The sequence below is a fragment of the Electrona antarctica genome (genome assembly GCF_951216825.1).
Source record: "Electrona antarctica genome assembly, contig: scaffold_512, whole genome shotgun sequence".
In the NCBI taxonomy this organism is placed as follows: domain Eukaryota; kingdom Metazoa; phylum Chordata; class Actinopteri; order Myctophiformes; family Myctophidae; genus Electrona; species Electrona antarctica.
The window spans coordinates 34535-48143 of NW_027638186.1; the positions used below are offsets into that span (position 1 = coordinate 34535).

At 48.7% G+C, this 13609-nt stretch overlaps 1 protein-coding gene across 1 annotated transcript in view; it reads right to left on the minus strand.

Annotated features, from left to right (window-relative positions):
* LOC306918317 (adhesion G protein-coupled receptor E5-like) overlaps positions 1 to 13609 on the minus strand; it is a gene marked incomplete at its 3' end in the record, with an annotated part of 80316 nt that overhangs the window by 32530 nt on the left and 34177 nt on the right. The window contains exon 5 of the mRNA XM_079531207.1: positions 2118 to 2255. Within this exon, the coding sequence (XP_079387333.1) occupies positions 2118 to 2255 (138 nt within the window). The remainder of the gene's footprint in view (positions 1 to 2117; positions 2256 to 13609) is intronic.

A 13609-nucleotide genomic window follows, 5' to 3' on the forward strand; every position in this document is an offset into this window, starting at 1 on the left:
ACATCACAAATATGACAACAAACTATAATATTAACAATATTGTTAACTGCAGAAAACAGAAGACACGCATTTGGGAGCGTGCGCACGCACACATACACTCACACACGCAGACACAAAGATGCGCGTGCGTGTGTGCATCGTAGAAGGAAATAATCAGATAAAATGTGGCCGCTACGCTACGTTACGTCATACGCTAACGCTACGTTAACCAAACTGCTCAGCATCTTCTGTGTTGTTTCTACATTGTCGGTTTCAAATATCGTTGCTAAGAGACGTGTGAAAACCCTTCTTGTCAGCTAGCTGTTGACACACCGCTAGGAAAGTGTTCTTGTCAGGTAGCTGTTGACACACCGCTAGGAAAGTGTTCTTGTCAGGTAGCTGTTGACACACCGCTAGGAAAGTGTTCTTGTCAGGTAGCTGTTGACACACCGCTAGGAAAGTGTTCTTGTCAGGTAGCTGTTGACACACCGCTAGGAAAGTGTTCTTGTCAGCTAGCTGTTGACACACCGCTAGGAAAGTGTTCTTGTCAGCTAGCTGTTGACACACCGCTAGGAAAGTGTTCTTGTCAGGTAGCTGTTGACACACCGCTAGGAAAGTGTTCTCGTCAGGTAGCTGTTGACACACCGCTATAGGAAAGTGTTCTTGTCAGCTAGCTGTTGACACACCGCTAGGAAAGTGTTCTTGTCAGGTAGCTGTTGACACACCGCTAGGAAAGTGTTCTTGTCAGCTAGCTGTTGACACACCGCTATAGGAAAGTGTTCTTGTCAGCTAGCTGTTGACACACCGCTAGGAAAGTGTTCTTGTCAGCTAGCTGTTGACACACCGCTAGGAAAGTGTTCTTGTCAGGTAGCTGTTGACACACCGCTAGGAAAGTGTTCTTGTCAGGTAGCTGTTGACACACCGCTAGGAAAGTGTTCTTGTCAGGTAGCTGTTGACACACCGCTAGGAAAGTGTTCTTGTCAGCAAGCTGTTGACACACCGCTAGGAAAGTGTTCTTGTCAGGTAGCTGTTGACACACCGCTAGGAAAGTGGTCTTGTCAGGTAGCTGTTGACACACCGCTAGGAAAGTGTTCTTGTCAGCTAGCTGTTGACACACCGCTAGGAAAGTGTTCTTGTCAGGTAGCTGTTGACACACCGCTAGGAAAGTGGTCTTGTCAGGTAGCTGTTGACACACCGCTAGGAAAGTGTTCTTGTCAGCTAGCTGTTGACACACCGCTAGGAAAGTGTTCTTGTCAGGTAGCTGTTGACACACCGCTAGGAAAGTGTTCTTGTCAGCTAGCTGTTGACACACCGCTAGGAAAGTGGTCTTGTCAGGTAGCTGTTGACACACCGCTAGGAAAGTGTTCTTGTCAGCTAGCTGTTGACACACCGCTAGGAAAGTGTTCTTGTTAGCTAGCTGTTGACACACCGCTAGGAAAGTGTAGACTCAATGCAAATGGAAAACAAATTGAGCTGCTATAAGCTATAAGCAATAATATGTCAACATTTTAATGACCTCTCTTTTTCTTTTTTTTCAGACAGCCAGCAATGGGTAGAACGCTCCCCCAACAAATGTAGTCTCTGTGACACATCTAGGGGCCGCAATCTGCATTCAAAGATGTTCCTAGAAGCTTGAAGCTTTGTCATTGGTCGAAAAAAAACCTGGGCGCAATGACTAACCAATCAGGAAGCAGACAGGCAAATCGACCAATGACGTGTCACAGAGACTACTTGAATAGTTATCTTGATAGGTCTCTTGAATAGTTTTCATTCAGTTTCAGTCACATTTTAGTCACATTTTAGTCACCTGGGAATGTTTTTGTGTTTGTCTAGTTTTTTGTCGACTAAATATCGTAAGATCTTGGCGGGTCTTGATGCTGTCGTAATGGCTGTTTATATATATACACTGAAAATAGCCAATCTACAAGCTCACAACGCGTCGTGCTGCTTGTAGATCTGCTTAGTTTTTAGCATGCAACCAAGTGTAAAATGACTTATACTGGATCTCTTGTCCACTAGTCCCTTCCTGACATTTTAGTCTTATTTGTTGACTAAAAAAATCAATCGACAAAAATCAACATTGCAAGAAAACAAGAGTTGGAAATCCTGAAAAGCGTGTGCGTGATGTTGGGTCTCACCGGAGCATGGGGTCTTCTGGTTGCCGTGGTTACTGAAGCCGAGCGAACAGTGGCACACAAAGCTCCCGTCGCCGTTCTCACACCTGCCCTTGGTCTCGCCACCGCAAATCGTTGGGTCGTCCTCACATTCATCTACGTCTGGATGGTGAAAGAGGAGATGGAGATGGAGGGGATGGGGGGGTGGGTGGGGTTGGAGGGGTGGGGGGTTGGAGGGGGGTGGAGGGGGTGGGTGGGGTTGGAGGGGGGGGGTTGGAGGGGGTGGGTGTGGTTGGAGGGGGGGGGGGGTTGGAGGGGGTGGGTGGGGTTGGAGGGGGGTGGAGGGGGGTGGGTGGAGTTGGAGGGGGGGGGGGGGGGTTGGAGGGGGGTGGAGGGGGTGGGTGGGGTTGGAGGGGGGTGGAGGGGGTGGGGGGGTGGGTGGAGACAGAGAATATATTGAAGTGCCTTGCGTACGGCTGGAGACAGAGAACATATTGAAGTGCCTTGCGTACGGCTGGAGACAGAGAACATATTGAAGTGCCTTGCATACGGCTGGAGACAGAGAACATATTGAAGTGCCTTGCGTACGGCTGGAGACAGAGAACATATTGAAGTGCCTTGCGTACGGCTGGAGACAGAGAACATATTGAAGTGCCTTGCGTAGGGCTGGTTGGAGACAGAGAACATATTGAAGTGCCTTGCGTACGGCTGGTTGGAGACAGAGAACATATTGAAGTGCCTTGCGTACGGCTGGTTGGAGACAGAGAACATATTGAAGTGCCTTGCGTAGGGTTGGAGACAGAGAACATATTGAAGTGCCTTGCGTACGGCTGGTTGGAGACAGAGAACATATTGAAGTGCCTTGCGTACGGCTGGTTGGAGACAGAGAACATATTGAAGTGCCTTGCGTAGGGTTGGAGACAGAGAACATATTGAAGTGCCTTGCGTAGGGTTGGAGACAGAGAACATATTGAAGTGCCTTGCGTAGGGTTGGAGACAGAGAACATATTGAAGTGCCTTGCGTAGGGTTGGAGACAGAGAACATATTGAAGTGCCTTGCGTAGGGTTGGAGACAGAGAACATATTGAAGTGCCTTGCGTACGGCTGGTTGGAGACAGAGAACATATTGAAGTGCCTTGCGTACGGCTGGTTGGAGACAGAGAACATATTGAAGTGCCTTGCGTAGGGTTGGAGACAGAGAACATATTGAAGTGCCTTGCGTACGGCTGGTTGGAGACAGAGAACATATTGAAGTGCCTTGCGTAGGGTTGGAGACAGAGAACATATTGAAGTGCCTTGCGTAGGGTTGGAGACAGAGAACATATTGAAGTGCCTTGCGTACGGCTGGTTGGAGACAGAGAACATATTGAAGTGCCTTGGGGGGGGTTGGAGACAGAGAACATATTGAAGTGCCTTGGGGGGGTTGGAGACAGAGAACATATTGAAGTGCCTTGGGGGGGTTGGAGACAGAGAACATATTGAAGTGCCTTGCGTAGGGTTGGAGACAGAGAACATATTGAAGTGCCTTGCGTAGGGTTGGAGACAGAGAACATATTGAAGTGCCTTGCGTAGGGTTGGAGACAGAGAACATATTGAAGTGCCTTGCGTAGGGTTGGAGACAGAGAACATATTGAAGTGCCTTGCGTAGGGTTGGAGACAGAGAACATATTGAAGTGCCTTGCGTAGGGTTGGAGACAGAGAACATATTGAAGTGCCTTGCGTAGGGTTGGAGACAGAGAACATATTGAAGTGCCTTGCGTAGGGTTGGAGACAGAGAACATATTGAAGTGCCTTGCGTAGGGTTGGAGACAGAGAACATATTGAAGTGCCTTGCGTACGGCTGGTTGGAGACAGAGAACATATTGAAGTGCCTTGGGGGGGGTTGGAGACAGAGAACATATTGAAGTGCCTTGCGTAGGGTTGGAGACAGAGAACATATTGAAGTGCCTTGGGGGGGGTTGGAGACAGAGAACATATTGAAGTGCCTTGGGGGGGTTGGAGACAGAGAACATATTGAAGTGCCTTGGAGACAGAGAACATATTGAAGTGCCTTGCGTAGGGTTGGAGACAGAGAACATATTGAAGTGCCTTGGAGACAGAGAACATATTGAAGTGCCTTGGAGACAGAGAACATATTGAAGTGCCTTGCGTATGGCTGGTTGGAGACAGAGAACATATTGAAGTCCTTGCGTACGGCTGGTTGGAGACAGAGAACATATTGAAGTCCTTGCGTAGGGTTGGAGACGGAGAACATATTGAAGTGCCTTGCGTAGGGGTGGAGACAGAGAACATATTGAAGTGCCTTGCGTAGGGGTGGAGACAGAGAACATATTGAAGTGCCTTGCGTAGGGTTGGAGACAGAGAACATATTGAAGTGCCTTGCGTAGGGTTGGAGACAGAGAACATATTGAAGTGCCTTGCGTAGGGTTGGAGACAGAGAACATATTGAAGTGCCTTGCGTAGGGGTGGAGACAGAGAACATATTGAAGTCCTTGCGTAGGGTTGTAGACAGAGAACATATTGAAGTGCCTTGCGTACGGCTGGTTGGAGACAGAGAACATATTGAAGTGCCTTGCGTACGGCTGGTTGGAGACAGAGAACATATTGAAGTGCCTTGCGTACGGCTGGTTGGAGACAGAGAACATATTGAAGTGCCTTGCGTACGGCTGGTTGGAGACAGAGAACATATTGAAGTGCCTGCGTACGGCTGGTTGGAGACAGAGAACATATTGAAGTGCCTTGCGTACGGCTGGTTGGAGACAGAGAACATATTGAAGTGCCTGCGTACGGCTGGTTGGAGACAGAGAACATATTGAAGTGCCTTGCGTACGGCTGGTTGGAGACAGAGAACATATTGAAGTGCCTTGCGTACGGCTGGTTGGAGACAGAGAACATATTGAAGTGCCTTGCGTACGGCTGGTTGGAGACAGAGAACATATTGAAGTGCCTTGCGTACGGCTGGTTGGAGACAGAGAACATATTGAAGTGCCTTGCGTACGGCTGGTTGGAGACAGAGAACATATTGAAGTGCCTTGCGTACGGCTGGTTGGAGACAGAGAACATATTGAAGTGCCTTGCGTACGGCTGGTTGGAGACAGAGAACATATTGAAGTGCCTTGCGTACGGCTGGTTGGAGACAGAGAACATATTGAAGTGCCTTGCGTACGGCTGGTTGGAGACAGAGAACATATTGAAGGGCCTTAGGGTTAGGGTTAGGGTTAGGGTTGCGTACGGCTGGACGATATGGACACCATATTGAACATATTGAAGTGCCTTGCGTACGGCTGGTTGGAGACAGAGAACATATTGAAGTGCCTTGCGTACGGCTGGTTGGAGACAGAGAACATATTGAAGTGCCTTGCGTACGGCTGGTTGGAGACAGAGAACATATTGAAGTGCCTTGCGTACGGCTGGTTGGAGACAGAGAACATATTGAAGTGCCTTGCGTACGGCTGGTTGGAGACAGAGAACATATTGAAGGGCCTTAGGGTTAGGGTTAGGGTTAGGGTTGCGTACGGCTGGACGATATGGACACCATATTGAACATATTGAAGTGCCTTGCGTACGGCTGGTTGGAGACAGAGAACATATTGAAGTGCCTTGCGTACGGCTGGTTGGAGACAGAGAACATATTGAAGGGCCTTAGGGTTAGGGTTAGGGTTAGGGTTGCGTACGGCTAGATATGGACACCATATTGAACATATTGAAGTGCCTTGCGTACGGCGTAGTGTAGTGTAGTAGCGTAGTGTAGTGCGTAGGGCTAGATATGGACACCATTCCACATGATCTAACAAAGATCTGTCAGAGCATGTATTATGACAGTGGTTCCCAAAGGGGTCCTTGAGGGAGTTCCAGGGGGTCCGGGGACCCCCAGGGGTCCTTGAGGGAGTTCCAGGGGGTCCGGGGACCCCCAGGGGTCCTTGAGGGAGTTCCAGGGGGTCCGGGGGTCCTTGAGGCAGTTCCAGGGGGTCCGGGGACCCCCAGGGGTCCTTGAGGGAGTTCCAGGGGGTCCGGGGACCCCCAGGGGTCCTTGAGGGAGTTCCAGGGGGTCCGGGGGTCCTTGAGGCAGTTCCAGGGGGTCCGGGGACCCCCAGGGGTCCTTGAGGGAGTTCCAGGGGGTCCGGGGGTCCTTGAGGCAGTTCCAGGGGGTCCGGGGACCCCCAGGGGTCCTTGAGGGAGTTCCAGGGGGTCCCCAGCTAAATGATAGTTTGGAACCAAATGGACCCTTATGAGTCTCTAACTCTGAGAGTGTACAAATGGAACCAAATGGACCCTTATGAGTCTGTAACTCTGAGAGTGTACAAATGGAACAAAAAATTGGTTTTACAATATAAATTGGGGGTCCCCAGAGATAGAAATGCCATAAAATGGGGGTCCGTAGACTGTAATGGATGTCAAACTGGGGAGTCCTTGAAATTAAACTGGTTGAGAATCACTGGCATATGTTTTCAAATGGTGGTCCGTGGGGTTAATTAGTGTCAATTTGGGGGTCCTTGACATGAAAAAGTTTGGGTGGCTATGGCCAAATTTAGCCCAAGGAGTGTTTTTCATGCAAAACTAATGCTTGGAATGGATTCAGAATCATGAAAACCCCCTAGTTTGACAAGTCACATGCTACTTAAAGCATAATGAAATTTAGAAAATATTGCCTTATAATAGGGTGGAAATGGTGGCATCTTGGATTAAGGCAAATTTAGGGTATTAGCAGTGAGCAGATTAGGGTAGATTTCTTTTAGTAGACATACTGGGCCTCATGCGCCAACCGTTCTTAAGAAGTTCTTAAGAGGAAATTTGTTCTTAGACCCACTTAGGAAGTTTTTAAGAAGGTTTTGGGATCCCTCAATCTTTTCTTAGCTGTGATTTGTTCGTAGGTAAGAACAGAATCTACGCACACTGTGGAGCACTCTTAGGGTGCCTTTTTCGTTCTTAAGTGCAATCTGAAAACATAAAGGGAAAACAGCGCCATCTGCATGATGCTCAAAGTTTGGTCTGATGACCTCAAGGGGTCCTTGAGGAAGTTCCAGGCAGTCCACAGCAAAATATGTAACATTTACCACTTTAATCCCATTTTCTGCTAGGGTAATGTTTTGAAGATTTATCAAAATGTTTTGAAAATAGCCAATCTACAAGCTCACAAACACGACCCATTACTGCCCATTTTGAGCTTGTAGATCGGCTATTTTCAAAACATTTTGATAAATCTTCAAAACATTACCCTAGCAGAAAATATTTTCATATGGGGGTCTGCAGAATGCATGTCAATTTGGGGGTCCTTGACATGAAAATGTTTGAGAACCACTGGTTTAGAGTTCACAACCCAACCCAAACAAACGCACCATACCCACCACATAACCCCCCCCCCCCTTCCAGTTGACTATTGTGAGATAAATAATAAAATACATTCATGAATATTGAAAATATTGGTCCTGTGAGCTGCAATCACAGACAGGTGTGACTACAGGCAAGGCCATGGAGTCATGCAAAACTACACCCACCTGGGTGAACACAGGTAGGAAAGTGAATTCCCAATGCCTTATATGGGATCGGTGGGGCGGTTCCCTATGGTAATTCGGATGCTAATTAGGATATGTGGGGCGTCTACCTATGATAATTTGAATGAACTGGCACACCCCTTCAAGTTACGAGGATTTGGATTCATCATCATAAGAACATGCTTACGAACAATTCTGCCTACTTAAGAACGTTTCATGAATCTGACTGGACTTCTCTTAGGAATTCACTTAAGAAGAAATGTAAGAGAATGTAAAAGTTAGGAACTTTTTGGCGCATGAGGCCCACTGTCCTGTCAGAATCAGATGAGAAACAAAATAATCCAATTTTGTCCAAAACCTCTGCCATTTAATTATTGGACTACTGGTGCAAGAATGTGTTAATTTAACAAGTCGAAGTATTATGCTTTTTGTTGTGTTTTAAACTCACCCTTGCAGCCATCGGTGGGGGTACTGTGGTGTTAAACTCACCCTTGCAGCCATCGGTGGGGGTACTGTGGTGTTAAACTCACCCTTGCAGCCATCGGTGGGGGTACTGTGGTGTTAAACTCACCCTTGCAGCCATCGGTGGGGGTACTGTGGTGTTAAACTCACCCTTGCAGCCATCGGTGGGGGTACTGTGGTGTTAAACTCACCCTTGCAGCCATCGGTGGGGGTACTGTGGTGTTAAACTCACCCTTGCAGCCATCGGTGGGGGTACTGTGGTGTTAAACTCACCCTTGCAGCCATCGGTGGGGGTACTGTGGTGTTAAACTCACCCTTGCAGCCATCGGTGGGGGTACTGTGGTGTTAAACTCACCCTTGCAGCCATCGGTGGGGGTACTGTGGTGTTAAACTCACCCTTGCAGCCATCGGTGGGGGTACTGTGGTGTTAAACTCACCCTTGCAGCCATCGGTGGGGGTACTGTGGTGTTAAACTCACCCTTGCAGCCATCGGTGGGGGTACTGTGGTGTTAAACTCACCCTTGCAGCCATCGGTGGGGGTACTGTGGTGTTAAACTCACCCTTGCAGCCATCGGTGGGGGTACTGTGGTGTTAAACTCACCCTTGCAGCCATCGGTGGGGGTACTGTGGTGTTAAACTCACCCTTGCAGCCATCGGTGGGGGTACTGTGGTGTTAAACTCACCCTTGCAGCCATCGGTGGGGGTACTGCGGTGTTAAACTCACCCTTGCAGCCATCGGTGGGGGTACTGCGGTGTTAAACTCACCCTTGCAGCCATCGGTGGGGGTACTGTGGTGTTAAACTCACCCTTGCAGCCATCGGTGGGGGTACTGTGGTGTTAAACTCACCCTTGCAGCCATCGGTGGGGGTACTGTGGTGTTAAACTCACCCTTGCAGCCATCGGTGGGGGTACTGTGGTGTTAAACTCACCCTTGCAGCCATCGGTGGGGGTACTGTGGTGTTAAACTCACCCTTGCAGCCATCGGTGGGGGTACTGTGGTGTTAAACTCACCCTTGCAGCCATCGGTGGGGGTACTGTGGTGTTAAACTCACCCTTGCAGCCATCGGTGGGGGTACTGTGGTGTTAAACTCACCCTTGCAGCCATCGGTGGGGGTACTGTGGTGTTAAACTCACCCTTGCAGCCATCGGTGGGGGTACTGCGGTGTTAAACTCACCCTTGCAGCCATCGGTGGGGGTACTGTGGTGTTAAACTCACCCTTGCAGCCATCGGTGGGGGTACTGCGGTGTTAAACTCACCCTTGCAGCCATCGGTGGGGGTACTGTGGTGTTAAACTCACCCTTGCAGCCATCGGTGGGGGTACTGTGGTGTTAAACTCACCCTTGCAGCCATCGGTGGGGGTACTGTGGTGTTAAACTCACCCTTGCAGCCATCGGTGGGGGTACTGTGGTGTTAAACTCACCCTTGCAGCCATCGGTGGGGGTACTGTGGTGTTAAACTCACCCTTGCAGCCATCGGTGGGGGTACTGTGGTGTTAAACTCACCCTTGCAGCCATCGGTGGGGGTACTGTGGTGTTAAACTCACCCTTGCAGCCATCGGTGGGGGTACTGTGGTGTTAAACTCACCCTTGCAGCCATCGGTGGGGGTACTGCGGTGTTAAACTCACCCTTGCAGCCATCGGTGGGGGTACTGCGGTGTTAAACTCACCCTTGCAGCCATCGGTGGGGGTACTGTGGTGTTAAACTCACCCTTGCAGCCATCGGTGGGGGTACTGTGGTGTTAAACTCACCCTTGCAGCCATCGGTGGGGGTACTGTGGTGTTAAACTCACCCTTGCAGCCATCGGTGGGGGTACTGTGGTGTTAAACTCACCCTTGCAGCCATCGGTGGGGGTACTGTGGTGTTAAACTCACCCTTGCAGCCATCGGTGGGGGTACTGTGGTGTTAAACTCACCCTTGCAGCCATCGGTGGGGGTACTGTGGTGTTAAACTCACCCTTGCAGCCATCGGTGGGGGTACTGTGGTGTTAAACTCAACCTTACAGCCATCGGTGGGGGTACTGCGGTGTTAAACTCAACCTTGCAGCCATCGGTGGGGGTACTGTGGTATCCCAGAATGGGGTAAACTCACCCTTGCAGCCATCGGTGGGGGTACTGTGGTGTTAAACTCATGTGACGGCCCCCTGTATTGTACTATATATTAGGGTGTATGGTATTATAGTATTAGTATGGTAATTATATTAGGTGGTCTGGTGTAGCTTTATATATATTATAGTTATAGTACACTTGGTTAGTTTATGGTTTATTTGCTTTGCTTACTCTAATTTCTGTTCTCTTTATCTTGCAGTGGATTGGGGAGCAGAGCTGATGATCATGACAATCAGTCAAGCGGCGGCACCTGGGCCCGGGTGCCGACGCCCTGTATAAAAGCCTGTCTCCCCAGTCCCTTCCTCAGTTCTGTTCTCAGCTCTGTTGTGTTCAGTGCTCTCTTGCACTTCTCCCACTATGCACCTTCTCCAACACCTTTGTTAATACATTCAACATGCACTCATACTTTCCACTCATTCATACACGCACTACACTACTGACTACTGATCTCCACACCTCATCTGTTCATCTTGATTTTGATTTGGTTTGATCTACTTATTTTTGATTACTTAATAAATTAATATTGCTTTTGAGTACTGCGTCTCCCCTGTTTTTTGTTGTATGCTTGGCTCCCCTAGGCCAGGTGTATAACAAATGGGGGCTTTGTCCAGTGAAATTTGAATAGTTGTGCAGTAAGTTTGGAGAGTCAAGTGACTCGCCCTTCTGCCTTTGTTCTTTGCTTTGTTCTCTGCCGCGGTAGTCTTTGGCCTTAATTAATGGCTTGTCTGCGCCGTGGTTTTGGGGTTTTGTGAATGAAGTGACGTCATTTGGGAACCATTCCGGGGTTTCCCTTGTCCATTCATCAGTCCGGTGAGTACAAACTACTAGGCGATGTTTACTTCAGCGTACACGCTTGTGAATGTACTCGGACTTTGGGAGATGCAGTAATTTGTTTGATTATTTGAAGTTGATTTATTAAGTTTGGTTACTTTGAATTTAATCTCTGTTTGATTAAGTTTGTGCTAGTGGAGAGGTTTTTCCTGGTTGTTGTGCTGCTAAAGTAAATATATATATATATAATAATTATTATTATTATAGTATAAATATATATATATATATAGTTTGCTTGGCTGGTTTTGTTTTTTGTTTGTATACGAGTGTCTCTAGTAGGCGCGTTTAGTTCTGGGAATAGAAAGTAGCTCGCTGGGTCTAGGCCGGGGGGTGGTTTAGGTGCAAGGTGCGGCTGTAGCGGCTGTGCGTACGCACGGTCGTCTCGGGGGCACAGCTGAGAGGTGCATGCGGGTCGCCAGTTTCTGGTTGCCCTCCCTGCCTCTCGGTATCAGCTAGGCCTTTGCGGTGGCCTTCAGTGCATAAGTACCCTCCGCAAACCGGCATGAAGACGGGTGGAGTTAGCTTGGGGATTATATAGGCTAGAGGGGCACTTGTATTTTTGTATTTTTTTTTCTACCAGCTGGGATCTTTAAGCGCGCACAGCCAGGATGGTAACTTTAGAGGCATTTATCGCCGGTCCATCTGAGGACCTGTTAATGCAATGCACCAAAGACCAACTAATTAAAATAGCAGACCACTATAAGATTAAACTTGATTCAAATGATAAGAAGACAAAGGAATCCATAGCTGTGGTTTTGAGGCACCATTTGTTTAAGAAGGAGTTTGCAGAGCCAGAGGTGTCTCCTCCTCCGTTTAACGCCGCATCGGCGGTGCCTACAGTAATGATGTCAGGGACAGGTTTAACTTTTGAACAACAAAAAGAGTTGATGATGATGCAGGCTGACCAGGAAAGAGCGAGGTTAGATGCGCAATATGTGATTGAGAAAATGAAACATGACTCTGAACAAACTAAATGGCAAGTAGAGCAAAACAGGCTTGACCTGATAAGGGACGGTAAAATTTCAGTTGCTGCACAAGTGTCCACCACAGAACCTGCTGAGTCCACAGGGGGTTTCGATATAGGTGGTAATTTACGGTTGGTCCCGAAGTTTAATGAACGTGATCCAGAGGCATTTTTTGCCATGTTTGAGCGTATGGCCGACGTGCGTAAATGGCCTGACTCTGCGCGCACATTGTTGTTACAGTGTGTTTTGACTGGCAGGGCGCAGGAGGTTTATTCGGCGATGAGCGTGGCTGACAGCCAGGATTATGCTCGTGTCAAGGCAACGGTGCTGAAATCGTTCGAGCTCGTACCCGAGGCGTATCGCCAGCGTTTTAGGTTCTGGAAGAAACAGGACAAGCAGAGTCATCTAGAATTCGCACGTGACCTGACTACGAGTTTTACGCGCTGGTATAACGCCTCGGAGGTAACTGATTTCGATGAGCTATGTGATCTAATGATTTTGGAGCAGTTCAAAAACTCTGTCCCACCTCGTGTGGCGACGTATATCAACGAGCAGAAAGCGCGCAACGCAACAGACGCGGCGGCGCTCGCTGATGATTTTGTCTTGACGCACCGTGGAGAGTTTAAAGCGGGCGGTGGCAACACTGCTAGTGAGTCTCGTGGCCGATCAGATAAACCTCTTCCTGCTGAAGCTAAAAGTCATTCTAATGGCAGTGGTAATTTGCGTGAGCCAGACAAGGTTTGCAATTACTGTCATAAACGGGGCCATTGGAAGTCTGAGTGTTTTAAGTTAAATGGAAACCCCAGGACTCAAAATTTTGCAGGACATTCGCAACCAAAAGGGGCTGGTGCTCCACGTCCGGTGTCCACTTGTGCTACACCTAATTGCGGCCCAAATAAGGATACGTCAGTTGCAGCACTGGATTCTTACCGCCCGTTCATCATGAAAGGCTCTGTGGCTTTGCTGCAAAATGGGGAAGAAGTGCCAGTAACTATTTTGAGGGACACAGGTGCTTTTGACTCATTTATTCAGGCTGGTGTTCTCCCTTTAACTCAGGATTCTGACACGGGTGACAAGGTGCCTATCCGTGGCATAGATATGAATATTCTGTGGGTTTCCTTGCATAATGTTTTCCTCAAATGTGAATTATTCCAGGGGGAAGCGAAGCTTGCTGTGCGCCCAGCGCTGCCAATCCCAGGGGTGACGGTGATCCTGGGGAACGACCTGGTTGGTGCTCGGGTGTGGGCAACGGTTCCTCCACCGGCAGTGGTGACGTCTGTTCCTTTGTTAACTGGGGGGATGGATAAAAGTGAACGTGACTTTCCAGAGGTTTTCTCAGCATGTGCGGTGACACGTGCAATGGCTAAGTTAAAGGGGAACTCTGAGTCACAAGAATCAGTTAAGTCTAAAGTGTCTGACAAGTTTGCAATACCTCTTGCTGATTTTCCACTGTCCATAACACGTTCAGATCTGGTGGCAGAGCAGCAGGCGGACCCGTCTCTGAAGGGGTTGGTGCCGCTGGTGCGACCAGAGGATGAGATTCTTGACAGTGCTTGTGGGTATTTTCTGCAGAATTCCTTGTTGGTGAGAAAATGGCTGCCACATAATGGAAGGTTTGTGGGTGAACCTGTGTTTCAAATTGTGTTGCCAGAGAAACTCC